Genomic DNA, 17,191 nt, shown 5'->3' with positions numbered 1-17,191 from the left:
TGTTAATGGGCTGATATCTTAAAGCCCAATAACTTTATTTTGAACGGCGTGATATATTGCAAATTTGCAATAAAATTTTGAGTTTACAACCTTATTTGTCATTTGTTTACCGTGGGCTCGCATGTGACATGGCTGATGGTCCCAACTCTTGCACATATTCAGTACCATGGTCTAGCTGTAGATTTTTCCATTGTCTAGAAATTATGGATTTAATGTTAATGAGTTCGCAATACGATTTGTATAAATCAACTGATTTTTAATTACAAATTTTCCAACATATACTTTGAAGAAGGGAATGAATGTTGAATGAGGAGTTGAAGATTGGCCTTTTCTTCTCTCTTGGTTTCAAATTAATTTGATTTTTTTTTCGATAAGTAAAATTAATTTGAATTGATGCAAACACAACATAAACTTCACACGGGCTAAAAAAACACTACATAAGTAAACTCTTTTTTTTTGGTGAAGACTTAGTAATACATAAACGCAATCTAAAATCAGCTGGTATCTAGTCTTTACCATATATTTTCTTCACTGTCGTAGCTATCATCATCTTTATTATCATCAAAACGTGAGATGAATTGCGGTTGCTAAATACTCGGTTACTATATATTCATTCAGCTGAAGTTCATCAGACATCGTATTTTCCATAATCTCAAGCTTTTGGTCTGTAGGTGGAATGCCACGTTCTTTCTCGATCAATGCCTTCAAATCTAACACCGTTTTATCACTAGAAATTTGTAACACTAAGAAATCAGCAACACCATAAATTTGAACTTCAACATTTCGAGTTGAAATCTTAGTGTGAATTTTTACTTCTGGATATATCTCAAGATCTAATTCATTTAAATCCTTATTATTATCAAGCATCAGAATTTCTCGATGAACTAGGATCTGTTGATCATATGGTATGTTGTGGTCCTGTTCGATATGAGATTTTAGATTACCAATTGTCTTTATTCCATCTTCCTCTACTTCATGTGACTTGCCTGAGTTGATTAACTTAATAGTGAGATTCACCATTCTATATGGTCTGTTATGGTTAATTCAAATGAGTACAGATATTGAAAAGTTGTATATACAAACTTTTAACTCCTATCATTGATATATACAATGACTAGGCAATCCTACCTATCGTGCATGAAATTGTTGTTCATCTAGTCATGTACAGAAATACAGTTTGTGTGCGCTTCATGCATGTGTTTGTTTTCTGCCCACAGTAGCCTTTCTTTATCCTCTTTTCATTTGTTTTCTTTTGTTTTCTCTAAGTCAATAATATTTGAAGGCTTGCAATGAAAATGAAGGGCAATGAAGGACTTTATTGGTAACTAACAGAAAAGAACTTAACACGGCATATATACGAAAAAAAAGGGAAAAAAGGGATTTCTTCCCAATTTTATCCATACATCTTTCTCTCTGCATCTCTATATGGGAACTTCTGCAACCCTGACCCCGATGAGGTTTCGATTATAGTGGAATAAAGTGGGTCTGATTGTTTGTTTCAGTTGTACGACTGGAAGTCTTAGTTTCTTAGAGTTTAGTGTTAAGCCATTGATATTTGCCTTGATTTTTCCCATTTTAATCACTGATTGGAATCTGACGATATGATTCCATTGACTAAAATAACATTGCACTGTGTACCAGTAACCAGTGTACCTAGTAATATTCATAATAATTGGTGTTTTACAATGGTTACAAACCGATACAATAATCTGAAAGACTGCCAAAATCTGAGTTGGAATTTCTGCAATCGGCAAGGGGATCCCATGGTACGATTCTGATGGGGGACAGAAGCAGCTTCAGAAGTTGATAGGCAGATAATCCAACTCAGAATATGGAGCCTAACTAAGACCAATAAACTGTTTGACGACTTCAAAATGTAGGGGAGCTAAAGTCTCATCGATCAATTGCACTGACAACAGTATGCATGCATGAATCGCAATCAAAGCTTTGTTGGGTTCTTAAGCTTCTATCATGCCTACATTATCAACTTCTTGGTCTAAAGATCCACAATGCCCTTATCCTGTAAGTCTGTAACCCTGCTAGTAGAACATTTAGATCAAGGGATCCTGTATTCCTGCATCTGCCTCAATGAAGAGATATCGATCTGGCTGTACACTGACATTTTGATATTCAAAACTTGGTAATATTCTCGTCGTTTAGAATGGTGAATGGTCACAGGATATATATGAAATAAAAGATACTAAAAGTGGCCACAGGCAGGTCTCATGGCCATTGAAGCAATAAAGATTTCAACATACAAGGAAGAAATTAGCAATGATACTCATTAAGCCATTAAGGCGTGATTGACATAGATGAAGTCGAGAAATGAAAATATCAATGATCGATAGGTGAAATTTAGTAGCTAATTTGAATTTCCTGTACAGGTGACAACAAACCAAAATATGAAAATGTCAAAACAAATGCAGAATCTAAGCAGTGATTGGCATCAGCGCTAGTTAATCTGATCCTCTATTTAGACTTAGAGTAGCAACAAGAAGTAAGCTATAGATATTTTATCAACTCCGACGTGTCAATAGGACTGTTCCTGGCGTTGATCGTCTCCCCGTTTCAGAATTGCACTCCAGAGAATATCGAGTCAGTCGCACGGAAAATTCGGAATTTTTATCGGAAATATTTCTAATTTTCATTTTTCGACCCTTAATCATTATTTCGAATCGATGTCTTAAAAAACCGACATATTCGATGGAATTTCGATATTCGGTAAAATCACAAACTCAGGAAAATATGGCACCCGTACCGCCCTACGTACTCTACTGACCGCTATATTTTTCTCTCCTTCTGGCAGTCCACTTCCACGTCCAAATCAAAGTATTCTCGTCCCCAGAAAAAAAAAAAAACGAAGAAATTGTCATGGATGCTGAGAAAGAGTTAGATATAGCAGTGTTGGATCAGTATATAGCAAAGTTGAATCATTGTGATTTGTCAAATTTTACTTGTGAAACCGTTGCTAAAGCATTGCATCAAATCAGACGAAATAGGGGAGCCCGAGTTGATGAAGTTTTTAATGATCGCGGTTGTTTGGGTTTATTACTTCAACTAGCAGAATGTTTGACAACTGTTGATAAAACTTCATCATGTATCGATATTTTTCATGACTTTCTGCTAGATATTTTACCTCACAATCTGAAGTGGAGAGACATCGTGCCTAATGGATGTAATGATTGGAGATGTTAATTACATACGTGGCTTATACGGAAGTGATACAGCGGAACGTCTTCTCTCTATTATTCAAGATATATCTAGCCGAGATGAGGCTGATTTTCAAAATTTTCACCAACGGGAGATAACTTGTAAGGGAATTAGACAACAATGGTAAACTTGTGCAGCTCATAAGAGTTTTTTTTTGCTATGGATGCTGGCAATGTTAATGTTATGACATTTTATCATAATTAATTGATTTAATATTGATCTGAAATTTTCCAAAATGTTTAAAAATTTGTGCACAAACAATCAAGTTTTTTACTTGAAGCAAAATATTTTAAAAGATTCCGGGCGTAAACCCGAGTCCAAAATCTAGTTCGCACTAAATAAAGAAGTAACCTTCTAACTTTCTAAGCTAAGGATGCACATCAATCAATTGAATTAAGTCATTGGGTGGGCATGTCTTTTTCATTGTTATTGTCAATAAGTAGTGTAGATTGTAGACTTGCAGTGTTGAACACGTAAGAATGCTATTCATGGATTTGCTTAACCAGTATATGCATCTTCTTTAGTATTGAGGCTTACATGCATGAATGATAAATAAACGATGAAAGGGAATGGGCCGAGCAAATGAAAATGAAAAATTGATTGTTAGACAACAGTGGTAAACTTGTGCAGCTCATAGGAGTTTTTTTTGCTATGGACGATGCCAAATAATCAAGATTAAGTTGGCAATGTTATGACATTTTATCATAATTAATTGGTTTAATATTTATCTAAAATTTTCCAAAAGAGTACTCTTTTCAAAATGTTTAAAAATTTGTGCATAAAAAACCAAGCTTTTTTATTTGAAGCAAAATATCTTAAAAGATCCCGGGCGTAAACCCGGTCCAAAATCTAGTCCACTAAATACCTAACCTTTTAACTTTTTAAGCTATGGATGCACACCGATCAATTGAATTAAGTCATTGGGCGTGTCTTTTTCATTGCTATTGTCAATAAGTAATGTAGATTGTAGACTTCAGTGTTGAACATGATATGTACATAAGAATGCTATTCATGGATTTGCTTAATCAATATTTTGCTACTCTCTTTGGTGGTTTCTTTGCCTTACTAATTTTTCTCTATATCATTTCACAGAAGAGAAGTAGGATTCTCAAGATCAAAGCAGCTCCAGAACCAGTTGGGGCATGGCCTATTATAGGTCACTTGCCTATGTTACTTGGACCTAGATTACCCCATACAGTGTTGGGAAACCTTGGAGAGAAGTATGGATCAGCATTTACTCTCCGGCTTGGCATACATAAAGCATTAGTGGTGAGTAGTTGGGAGGTTGCCAAGGAATGTTTTACTACAAATGACCAAGTCTTTGCCACCCGCCCTAGCTTCAAGGCAGCCAAGATACTGGGCTATAACTATGCCCTATTTGGCCTCGCACCTTATGGGTCATATTGGCGTGAACTCCGTAAAATATCCATGATTGAGCTTCTCTCAAATCATAGGCTTGAATTGCTGAAGCATGTTCGAGTATCTGAGGTTAGTACATCAATGAAAGAATTGTACGAGGTGTGGACAAAAAACTGCAGTAATGGAAACGGATCTGTTTTGGTGGAGATGCAACGATGGTTTGGTGACATGACACTAAATATAAGTGTTAGGATGGTTGCTGGTAAGCGATACTTTGGTACTAGTTCTATTTTGGAAGACGAGGCAAGGCGAATCTCACAGGCCACAAAAGATTTCTTCCGTTTGGCAGGGATGTTTGTGGTGTCAGACTTCGTTCCTTTCCTTGGGTGGCTAGATTTTCAGGGCCACGAGAAAGCCATGAAGAGAACCGCTAAGGAAGTGGATTATATATTTGGGGGATGGTTGGAGGAACATCGACGAAATAAACTTGGTGGTGGAACAAAGGCGGTGCAGCAGCAAGACTTCATGGATGTGATGTTGTCTATTCTTGAGGATGAAAAGTTCTTTGGTTATAATGCCGATGCTGTCACAAAGGCTACCTGCTTGGTAAGTTGGTATGCATTACATTAGTCTTCTTTGCCCTCCTACTGTAATTTTCTTTTACCATTTTATGTAGGTAGAAAAACACTTCAATTAGTTTTACTTCAAAATCAGTAAATTAACTCGAAAAGAAAATGAAAAACAGCTAGAAGCCTAGAACCTCATAGAGATGGAACTTTCCATTAATTCGTACACAACTAGCTACTTTTCCACAAAGCTTATATCTCCACTAAGTAGTTTGGACTCTAATTGGTCTAACAATTAAGTTACTCAGACGAATTTTTATTTGCAAAACGAAAAGCAGCTGCATGTAAATCGAGTCCTATATAATCAGCCTACATTTCTTGGAGTTTATGCAGAATATGTTGTTGGGTGGGACGGATACCACAATGGTCACCTTGACATGGGCTCTCTCGTTACTACTGAACAGCCGGCATATTTTGAAGAAGGCGCAAGCTGAAATTGACACTCATGTTGGAAAAGATACACAAGTTGATGAATCAGATATAGTGAAACTTGTGTACCTCCAAGCAATCATCAAGGAAACATTGCGTCTCTATCCAGCTGCTCCACTATCTGCACCACACGAGGCTATTAAGGACTGCACCATCGCTGGCTACCACATCCCAGCTGGGACGCGCTTGATAACAAATATATGGAAGATTCAACGAGACCCACGTGTATGGTCCAACCCTAGTGATTTTCAACCAGAAAGGTTTCTCACTGATCAAGCAAATGTCGACGTTAGGGGCCAACATTTTGAACTCATTCCTTTTGGATCTGGTAGACGATCCTGCCCAGGAATCTCGCTTGGGCTACTTGTGGTGCAATTGGCATTAGCACGTTTGCTACAAGGTTTTGATTTCGAAACACCATCGGATGCATTTGTGGATATGACTGAGAGCGCTGGATTAACTAATCTCAAAGCAACACCTCTTCATGTCCTAATTACACCGCGTCTCCATTCAAGCCTATATTAATATGCATTAATTGGTTCAAGTTATAATAAGTTGTTTCTTCAATCGAGTTAATGAACCATGCCATGCTGCGCCACAAGCTCTAATGATGTAAGTGTTTTTGCAAAATTATTTGGAGTGTAGCATATATACAAAACGCCAAAGCATATATGTACTCTGTGTCTCTGTACTAAATAATTTTAGGAATATGGTCAAGATCCATATCCATATTCCACTATCACTTCATTCTTGATCGACGAGCTTGAAATTAAACTACACTTTGAAAACTGAACACTATGAACCAAATGAACTGTACTTACCTTGTACACTTTATAAGATACTAGAATGGTGTACGTGCTATGCACGTTTTTTTTCCCTCTCTTCATCCAACCATATCTTTCTCTCTTTTATGCCTAACAACTGTTCTCTCTCTCTTTTAAATAGGATAAATTAGGTAAATATCAAAAAATAGATGGGCAAATAACAAATGACCAAGTAACCAAGAGATACATTAAAAAAATAATAAAATACTATTGCCCCACTGTAGATAAGAGGCGTAATCTTTAAAGTATTTTAGATATATCGCGTCTGTGGAAAATTGCTCTAGAAGGGATAAGAAGAAAAAGTGGTCAGAAATGTCCTTTGTAAGAATCTAAGACAGGTATATGGACATGTGATTATGTTTTGTATTTTTCTTGACTTTTATTTGTCAATTTTTTTTTTAATATAGTAATTTAATTATTTGTCAATCTAATATCTATATATTAGGAGATTTTTCTTTCAAGGGTGGCACTCTAATATAATATAAAAAATCATTTTTTATCTCTCCTAGGTGGCTTTCTCTCATAAAAGTCTATCCAAGCATTCCAAGTTTAGAAACATATTTTCGAAAAAATAGAATATTTTAGGTAGAACTAAATTTTTCTAGATCTTTTATATATTTTGCTTGATGTATAAATAATAGATAATAATGCAAGCACAAAATCTGATAAATTTTTGACTCATAATTGTCTATTATCTGATAAAATTAAAGTAGAACTGACAAATTATAATGCAAGCACAAAATTTGATGCCTTCGTTAAAGGGGATGGTTATATGAACTACATCTTATAGTGACTCCAAAGTTACTCCACTTCTAAAAATAAACTTACAAAATGAATTGAGGACTAATATTTTGTGGATGTACATATCATGATAGAGAACACTCCCACCAAAAATCAACTCAATTGAATATGTCTAACCTTGTCAAAAATTGTATCGAAATTAAAAAAATATGAACCGTTGGATAATTTTATAGCTTTCTAAATGATTTTTGATGAGGTTATACATCTTCAAATGAGCTTTTTTGTGAAATGATCTCTATTGTTAATGGAGAAACATCTCCACAAACAAATCAGTTTCTAATTTAATGAGTTAAGTGGTGGAGTTCAATCAACTACGCAACTACACATTTGGCGGCAACCCCATTATGCCATTTTTACATATTCTTGTTTAACACCCCCTCAACGATAGATTGTCTATAAAACTTTCTATCCCAATTATTACCAGCATTCCTATATATGTACTATAATAACTCTACAAGGCTTTTACCTAGCTTCCAAAAGACTTTTAAAAAACCAAAGGCCTTCCATCCCTATCTTCTAGTATGAGATCCTAAATTTCATATTGATTGTAACACGTACCCCAACTCTTATATAACTCACTAGAAAGTAGGGCCCGTGTATACACACCGGCTATTTTGAAACTTGCTCAACAATCATAACTATATATATAGAGATTTTCTATTAAATCGTGAATCCGGTTTTAGTCGCTAACTCATTTTAATTTCCTTACAAATTGTTTAATTAACAGCTTGTTTTAATTAAGTTTTAAAAATCCGTTTTAATTTTCTAATAAATTGTTTTAATTAAGTTTTAAAAACTCCATTTTTTAATTAATTGGGAGAGAGAACCCGTTTAATATATAGTTGACTTAAGTTAGAAGTGTGATTCCCATTTTAATAGGAGAAAGATTTCCGTTTTTATTAGATATGCTAGATTTATTTTTTTTTCAATAAGAGAGGAATTTCCATTTTAATATGAGAATGATTCCCATTTTAATTAAAAGTGCTATAATTTTTATTTTTATTTTTTTCTAATAGGGAAGGAATTTATGTTTTAATAGGAGATGACGCGGAATTTTAATAGAGCTTGAAAAATACATTTTGTGGGAGATTTAATATTTTGATTAGAAAGTAGACTTGTGCATACGCACCGGCTCTTTTAAAAACTTGCTTAACAATTATAATTATATATATAAAAAATTTCTAACAAATCGTGATTCATGTTTTCATCGCTAACTCGTTTTAATTTTCTAACAAATTATTTTAATCAAGTCTTAAAATCCTGTTTTAATTTCTCAACAAATTGTTTTAATTAAGTTTTATAAACCCATTTTTAAATTGGGGGAGAGATCTCGTTTTAATTAGAAGTGTTAAATTTTTCTTTTTCAATAATAGATGAATTCCCAATATAATAGGAGAAGGATTCATGTTTTAATAGAAGTTTATGGCATAAAATTTTAAGAGAGCTAGAAAAATACTCCTTATGAAAACTTTAATATTAATATATTGAATTGATTGAAATAGATATACTCAGCAATAAGACATAACTAGCATTTCGCCCGGCCTATGGCCGGGATTGTTTCAGCCAATAGGATGGGCTTGCTAAATGAATTGTATTAGAGTTAAGGTCCATGTTATGGTCTTTTATGAATTTGGACTTTAGGCATTGGAGGGTTATATTACCAAGTGTTATGATTATCTAACGTGTCCAAAAAGATTATCTGAAATAGAATAGAATAGAAACACACTTGGCGACCATTCGTGCTTTCCGTGATAGATATCCTCAAGTTTACTCTAGTGAGTCAGCGATAGAGGGTCAGTTAGCAATCGAGGCCATTAGTTTCAGTTGTTGCACCATTTCTGCAAAGACATCTCTCGGCAGTCATGGTTGACATATCCTAAGTTTTTCCTATCCTTGCAGAGTCTTCGGATGTGAGCAAGTTTTCCATGTTATCCTATGGTTCTCATAGTCCTCTTGTGTATAGGCATTGACTTGATTTGTGGTGATGATAAGCGTTAGCTGGTAATTATCTTCGTGTTATTGAGTAAACAAAACTAAGTTTACTTACTGATTTAGTTTATCAGGACCATGTTGGGCCTGCAGTTATTCATGAATTGGAGAAGTTTCCTGTTCATTCTTTTGGACTTCCTTCTTTTGTTTCGGATCCTAGTGCAAAGACATCGGAAGAAGCGTTGGTACATATGCCGTTTTTATGTGTCTCGCTGGATATGCCGCTGTTAATTGGATAGCGGAGGTAATACTTGCTGATGCACTTCCTTAGAAAGGTAATAATGAGCTTTTTTTTTTAATGTGACAAAGGTAGTAAAATAAATTGTGGTAAAATCGAAGGTTCTAAAACTTCTAAACAAATTAAAATGCATGAACATTCCTAATAAAACTTGGCATAATATAATTGATAATTCCATGTAACTCTATTCTATTCATCATCACTAATGTTGATCACGTTTTCTGTTTCAACATTAGCAAGTGTTGTTCGCAATTCTCTATTTTCTTGTCCAATGTGCATGATATCAACATGTAGGCCTTGATTTATTTCATGAAATTGTTCATTGGCTTTTTGAAGATGTTTGATTTCCTTTGTAGCTTCTTCATGAATTTGACGTAGATGATTGATTTCGCTCCTTGCTTCTTTAAGTTCTGTGAAGTTGAAATCTTTGACTTCGAATTTGTACCATTGACATAGTGATGTGAGAGCGGCTTGTGCAGCTTCATTCTGTGTTTCTTCAAGAGTTCCATAGGATGTTTGCAGGGTTGAATCTTCATCTTCATTATATTCGTCACAGTCTTCTTTAAATATTCCTTTCAAAATAGGAACATCTATTGTTACGGTTGATCCAAATTTGTCACCCTTCACTTTTGTTGTGTAAACCGGTGGTTTATAAATATTGATTTCCATCAGGATTTGATTCAATATTGCTTTCCTTGAAATAGAAAAGATTGTATTATGATCCATATTGCTGCATATAAATTTTATAAAAATTAGTATGTTATCTTATGAATAAGTTACAAATTTCAATGTAGCTAATGTGTTAAGATGTTAAATCATGCTCACATATGATGATTGATACCAATCTATGTGATAGTGGTGTAGTTCAATTCAGATAAGTGATATATGTACTAAATATAACAATAAATTTATAACAGAGCAGTAATCAAGAATTCATAGAACAATAAATTTATATGTAAATTTGAAAGTTTAGTAGTTTACCTAGGTGTTGAAGATGGGAGATGGAAGTCTGCAAGTTGTTTGAATGTGTTATTGATTGATTCTCTAGTATTTATAAGTTAAACTCTTTTGTTTATTTAGAATAATACTACTTTGAGTGTTTTATAGGGTGTAAAGTTATTGTTTTAGTGTGATTCTTTATTGGTTATGGTTTATCCAAATAATAAATTTAGGTGGCTTATGGTTTATCCAAATAATAAATTTAGGTGGCTTGAACTTTTGGGATTGGGTTATTGACGTTATGGGTGAGGAAACACAAAATATGTCAAGACAAAAACTATTTTTCAACACAAACAATTATCCAAGCATATAAAACGTTCTTAAGGCATACTCAGTATATGACAGAGAAGTTGGATATGTTCAGGTCTGACAAATAAAACCCACATTGTTGGCTTGAATTTCCTTTTATAGAATTATAGATCTTATAGAGGTTAGGTTTCAAGCTTTAGTTTTGGGATACATGGATATGAAATATAGGGAATGGGATTCCTGGCTGGTTTGTTGCTTCTTTATATGAGCGAGGAAGGTGCATTTTGGTTGTTGGTTGCTTTACTAAAAGGAGTTGTTCAGGCTCCAATGGAAGGACTGTACTTGGTAATGTTTTCATTCAAAGATTTTCAGTTGGTCCTGCTGCATTTTAAAAGTTTCATACATTTACTTGACATAAATTGTGGCATTTTTTCTGTCCATTATTACCGCCCTGTTCTATTACTATACATGAGAGTCTATATGTTTACATAAACTCATGGAGAGAACAAAAGAAGCACAATAAAGTAGAGGTAATGGGGAACATTAACTTGTCCAAGGAAAACTACTTGTCCCACCACGATGTACAAAAGGTTGTGTTTGGCATATCATTCCAAGATCCGAGTTTTATGAATAAGTTAGAATGAGAAAACTGAATGAATAGTTTAAGGTCAAGCCGAGGGAGGGACCAGGGGCTATGTAGAAGAGAAGTTGTAGCCTAAGTGCCTCGGTCATATCGCCACTATTCAAGAAGGCTATATTCTCAAGGATTCATATCACAACCTAGCCCTTTTAACCCTTGACTTAGACTACCTTTGATTCTATCGTCAAGTATCAAAACTAATGACCGTGGGTTTGAAACTATATAGAATATTAAAATGTTGATCTCGTTTTATGAATCTTTGTGAGTGTGTTGTTATTCTCGATAATTTTTAAGTTTTCTTGTTCCTCATTTGCATTTATCGAAAGCCAAACTCATTCTCGATTATTATTTGTATTCTTGTGGAATTTGTTGGTTTGCCATTGGTATAACAAGATTACCTCTTTCGGTTTGAGCAATTGGTGAGAGAACATCTGCCGAAGGTTGGAGAGCATTTTTCCCAAAAATGATAAACCCAAGCATGTATGCTAGCCGATGGTTCATCAACGTATTCTCATACTCCTTCCCTTTTAATCGGCTCTTGAATCTGGGATGTCTTTTTGTATGAGGTTGGTTATGTTTCTCTTGCATCCTATATGTTATAGACTCTATAGAATTGTCTTTTAAAACACCCATTTAAATTTAATGTGGATTGGTCTTTTGCTTCGAAGTCAAGCATATTTTTGGAAGTAGCAATCTCTAACATTAATAATTTTCATCGGGTGTCAGTTGTCTTTCAAGTTGGTTTGGCCTTCTTGAAATATTGCCATGACGACTTAGTGAGTACATCGACTCCTTACCTTCTGTTCATAAATTAAAAATTTACCACAACTTCTCATGTGACGTTCTACTTTCCAATCAGATAAAATTGCCTTTTGAGAAGCTCATACATGCTTTACGCAACTTCCCTGATGAAGCCATGGACCCAGATATTTTGTTACCAATGGCCTACTCAATCAAGGTTAACTCTTATGATATTTGTTCTATTCTCGTTTGACTTGTTTAATTAGATTGGCTTGGAGAGGAGCTAGACAGAACTACCTCACCAGTGCATGCTCGAAGCTGCATTAAAGATTTCCAACACTGGTTTTGTTCCTCGAGTTCTAGTCGAGCAGGTAGAGTTGAACTGGAGGCCAATGGTCGTGCTTGCACAGTCATGGACACTACAGTAGTCCATGTTAGTAACACTTCTGCAAAGAAGAAATTCAGTTGCTTGGAAGAGAATGCCATTGACTTGTTTAATTAGATTGGCTTGGAGAGGAGCTAGTGCGACTATGTGAGTGAAATGAGTGGGGAAGCTTTTGCTTTATATAGAAGATGTTGAGGGAAGGTAAAGAGACAGAAATATTGCATTTTTGTGTTGTTGTTACGTAGTTTTGGAATTTCATGAGGCTTTCAATAGTTCATGTATGTAAAGCATCATAGTAACTCTAATCTAGTAATCCTGCCGACGTCAGACAGTTTCCAAGTCTCTGTAATAATTTGAAGAACTTGACGTATTACTGTTGAGTGTTCAATCTTTGGAATCAGTAATCCAGGCTATTTGTAACTCTGTTTTAATGTTAAACAGGTTTAAAAGCAGCTTATTGTATAACTATAAACTATAAACTTTTCAATAATGGTCTGTTTTTGTCCTATGTAAATGGTTCGACTTAATATGATCTTGGACTTAATGGAGTTTTTGGAAGTTTGTGCGTAATCGGACTCTTTTTCGTTTTGTCTTGTAATTCCCAGCCATTTCTCGATTGTCGTTGTATGGTTGATTGACATATAATATTTTCTCTGAAGTGTGGCCACCTGATGAACAGAGGTGTTTACATTACAACCTCACTTTAATTCAGTCGGCTTACTCTGCCGGCCGAGTGAAGAAGAAAAAATCCATAACCGGTTCTTGAGGAATAAGCGTAGGTCATTTGTGAATCACATTATTCATCTGCTGATATGCTTGAATGGGTTGGGTATCTCCATTGAACATCTGCACGAGTGCTCATCCTTTAGTCACCTTCTTCCTAGTTTGCCAAAAGGCATTTTCGCATGCCGAAAAGCAAATGACATTGAGTTGTTTACTCGTCCTTTTTCAAAAAGAATGAAAATATTCTATTGCCTCGCCTTTTAGGCAGAGTCTAAGATTTGAAATCCAGTGGGTGGAATTCAAAGGTTCATAGTGTGTCAAAGCAAAGGCAAACGCAAAACAAAGGCAAAACGCAACTATATGGTAATTTGTGAGATTTGGAATAGAATAATATTATACTATGGATTAAAAATGATACTATCACAGTTGAGTCCTTGAGGCTAGTGTACACATACATAGAATCAGCCATAACCGAGAAGAAACAAAGTAACACAAAAGTGACACCCTTCTTCAGGTTGAATCAATGTAAAACTCTACATGACCTGCGATTTCCTTTGCAAAGCAACTTTGCCTCTCGCCAACTTCAAACTCTTCGCACTAATCAACCCTGTTTGTCTCTGTGGATGCGGGGATGTAGTCCTTTGCATCTCACAGTTGATCTTCCATTGCATGGAATTTTCCTCTAAAGCTCCTTTTCCATTGTAGTTTACAGCATTATCGATTGCCGTGTCTAGCTTCTTCATAAATAGCACCACTTTTTCCACTAATAGAATCCACCGCTTCATGAAGTACAAAGATCTTCGGGAGAAACTATGGAGTTTTCAGCTGCAATTCCCTCTTCCATGAAATTTCCAAAGATTGTCGGCATTGCTTTTTCTATCGGCTCATGAACCACGTTGTCTTGGGAGAAACTACACCATCACCGCATTATTGTTACGGCTTGAGGAAGGGAATTCAATGATATCTCCTAGCTGTGAATAAATAGGCTCCCCGCTCATTCACCTCTATGCCACTAATTGCTGTTTTGCGGGCCGTGGAACCTGGAAAGCCTTTCATTTCATGTGATTCTCGACGAAAAGGCATTGTTGCCCGTGGTAGGCCAAGTTCAGGTTTTCCCTTGTTATATGGACATATGTCATAACAATCATATGGAAACTAAAAATTCCATGATACCTTGGCAATGAAAGATAGTAAACCTGCCAAACCTACAGGAAATGCCTAAGAAGGATTAATGACGACAAATAAACTATCGAATCGAGACATTACACCGAAAGCTAAAACTACCTACTGCGTTCAAATGTCAGATCGAACCGAGACGTTAGCGACTATCAATTAGTGATGCAAATAGAAATATCAACCACAACACAATAGTAAGCTTTTCTATTAGCGGGGAATCATAAATAGCCGATCGCCCGCATAATCTGGCAGTCCACAAAGAATCGAGACAACTTTAAAACATCCTAAAACAAATAATGAAGTAAACTGAAAATGGTGTAATTTATTCTCGAGCTTGGTACCGATCAAAATTGCAATCCAAGGTTGTTGGCTCTGTGGATGTCTTTGTAAACAACCTTTTCGAGCATGACATCAATTAAGTCATGTAAAGCTCCATTCTTGACCAAACCTTGGCTGTAATTTGTAAGACTCCTTGTGACATGTAACTGCTCATGACTCAACATGGTCCAATGGTCCAATAAGTAGATACCAATCTGTAAGTAGAAACGAAACTCCTTCCCATAAAAATGAACAACTAACAAAACCACTTCGATATCCGACCGCGGACTAACAACTAGCTACTTAACATGTTGAAAGCCTTCACCACTACACTATCACCAAATAGCTAAACCGACCCCATAGATACCTCCACAGATTTGAGAAGCATACACAAAAATAAAAAATAATGAAAAAACACCCAAAAGAATCCCAGAAGTTCCAGTTATCAAAAAATTAAAATTCGATAAGGAAATATTCCTGGTGATTTGAGTCGTCCTCACGACGATCGTGTTTGTGGGAGTAGGGTTTAATGTCTGTATTTTCTCCTCTTGACATTAATCCAAAACGATGGAAGTTTGAAATCAATTAGCAGTTCGAAATCTATTTGCACCTATATGCCGATTAGGCATTAATTAATCAATGCTACTTTAGAGGCTTCACTCAAACTCACGAATGGACTAAATCCACTATCTCCAAATAACACCGTGCATAAGCTTGAGTCTCGTAAGTCTTGACCATTGTCCAAGAGAACTATGGCCAAATGAAACATGCTTGACCATTGTGCCAAGAGAACTATGGCCACATGAAACATGTTTCGGTGAACAACTCATCTTTGGCTAAACCTGCAACTTCAATCATCACGTAAACTGAAATCCAATGATTCTAGGGATACAACAACAAATTCATAACAAAATGCATAGAATTTTGCTTAGATGGCTTATATATACATTTTGTTTTTTATTAGCAAATGTATTTTAGTAGATAGTTGGAACTAAAAGCAGCTACCTGACACACTCAAAAACAATAAGAGTTGTAATTATTATGACACTAAGAAAGCAATAACACTTTTTGTTATCACTCTTAGTAAAAAATTGTAGCATAACTTATTATCCATTCAAAATGAATTCCTACACAAACACAATAATAAATTGTAGTAACTAATTCATGATGCAATGATAACTAATTCTTAATGTCCACTCAGCTATTGAATTATACTCCTTTGAGTAGCAACTATCTTCATTCCAAGTGATTGTCCTGTTGAAAAATAATAGATAAAAAGTAATTAGATTTCCATTTGTTTTATTTTGAAATATTAAATTTACTAAGACATTTAATATATATAAATGGTTACCTTGAGATCTAAAGTCTTGCAGACTTTTTTGGATAAGGGGGTTTCTTCTGGAGGTTCTGTCATAGATTTTTTTCGGTTTTCCATTGTTGATTTTTCAACAAAGAGCTATCTCTCGAGTTTGTTTTCTGTATTAATAGAGAAATTTTCCAACTGTGTATATAATCATATGTAATAATCATATGTATAAATTTTGAAACGACATTTAATATATATACATACCTCGGCACACCAATTTCTGCTTTTATTCTACGATAGTAGAAAGGTTCCAATCGATGTAAATACAATATGAAAGCCAAAAGCCAAAACATACAAAAGTATGATTCTTACATTTTAGCTATTTTTTTTTTTCTTACTCCTCTTCAAGGTGGTGGCGTAACATAAGAAGCAGACTTGGTTTTACCGTTTTGAGATTTTAACCGAAGTCCTCTCAGTTTTTTTTTTCTCGAGACACGGATATATTTAAAGGTAAGCGAGTGAGCTACCCTGCAGTTTTCCCAAAGCATCTTCAATGTTACCCACGAAACAGAAAATCTAATGAGATCATATACTTAGGCAAAGAAAAAGAATGGGTAACAAAATGAAAAGAGGATAGAAGATAACTGCAATTATCTTATCATACATGTTAAAGAAGAGGGCTTGGAGTGGCAGAGAGAGCCGAGAGACCGATGGTGCTTGAAAAGTTTGTTTTTTGTTAGCCATTGATGTTTTGGGTGTTCTATTTTTTGGTTAATACAGTAGTCGAAGGTTTTTTGGGTTTTTAGGATTCTTATAGTTTGAAGTCGGATGGTTTTTTCTTTAGAATCAAATTTTGTGTTTGTATGATTTGTAGTTCTACCACGAATTGGTTTGGAGAGTGGCGTGTAATTGTTTTTTCATAATTTTTTGTATCTCGAAAGCATATAACCAATCTCGAGAACATCCACCGTCTGATGTAATTTGTAATAAGGACTGACTCACAAATAATCAAAATATTGTCCTGACTTTTAATTAACTCTGTGTACCCACTTGAAAATTGTGCTGACGTGGCGCGCTGAAAACTCTTAGGAGCATTTTCGCCCACTGTGCAATAATGGTTTTAGATATATAGATATGCAAACAAAAGTTGCTAAGTCCCTTCCAATCAACCCCTCAAT

At 35.1% G+C, this 17,191-nt stretch overlaps 2 protein-coding genes and 2 long non-coding RNA genes across 4 annotated transcripts; 2 read left to right on the top strand and 2 right to left on the bottom strand.

Annotated features, from left to right (window-relative positions):
• Positions 1-561: 561 nt before the first annotated feature.
• LOC147500472 (polyubiquitin-like) lies at positions 562-1,020 on the bottom strand. The gene has a single exon (XM_086563647.1). It carries the CDS (start codon positions 1,018-1,020, stop codon positions 562-564), a length of 459 nt encoding a protein of 152 aa, XP_086419773.1.
• Positions 1,021-3,987: 2,967 nt separating this feature from the next.
• Positions 3,988-6,366, top strand: LOC147500471 (cytochrome P450 CYP82D47-like). The gene is made up of 2 exons (XM_086562095.1): positions 3,988-5,175; positions 5,529-6,366. Exons 1-2 carry the CDS (start codon positions 4,201-4,203, stop codon positions 6,147-6,149), a joined length of 1,596 nt encoding a protein of 531 aa, XP_086418221.1. The 5' UTR covers positions 3,988-4,200; the 3' UTR covers positions 6,150-6,366.
• Positions 6,367-9,428: 3,062 nt separating this feature from the next.
• LOC147500470 (uncharacterized) lies at positions 9,429-12,995 on the top strand. The gene is made up of 5 exons (XR_015194680.1): positions 9,429-9,513; positions 10,953-11,069; positions 11,758-11,934; positions 12,091-12,140; positions 12,224-12,995. It is a non-coding gene; the product is annotated as an uncharacterized LOC147500470 (long non-coding RNA).
• A 2,731-nt stretch (positions 12,996-15,726) lies between these two features.
• Positions 15,727-16,155, bottom strand: LOC147500469 (uncharacterized). The gene is made up of 2 exons (XR_015194679.1): positions 16,059-16,155; positions 15,727-15,961 (listed from the first exon to the last, which is right to left on the bottom strand). It is a non-coding gene; the product is annotated as an uncharacterized LOC147500469 (long non-coding RNA).
• Positions 16,156-17,191: the final 1,036 nt, after the last annotated feature.

The sequence above is a fragment of the Coptis chinensis genome, chromosome 5 (genome assembly GCF_015680905.1).
Source record: "Coptis chinensis isolate HL-2020 chromosome 5, ASM1568090v1, whole genome shotgun sequence".
In the NCBI taxonomy this organism is placed as follows: Eukaryota; Viridiplantae; Streptophyta; class Magnoliopsida; order Ranunculales; family Ranunculaceae; genus Coptis; species Coptis chinensis.
Note: the sequence above shows the minus strand (reverse complement) of the source record. Positions and strands in the feature narration are given on the sequence as shown.

Bases quoted from the DNA above. Each gene is read 5' to 3' on its own strand.
- LOC147500472 (XM_086563647.1), bottom strand. From the start codon at position 1,020: ATGGTGAATCTCACTATTAAGTTAATCAACTCAGGCAAGTCACATGAA.
- LOC147500471 (XM_086562095.1), top strand. From the start codon at position 4,201: ATGTACATAAGAATGCTATTCATGGATTTGCTTAATCAATATTTTGCT. The intron at 5,176-5,528 runs GTAAGTTGGTAT...GAGTTTATGCAG, and splicing joins TCACAAAGGCTACCTGCTTG to AATATGTTGTTGGGTGGGAC.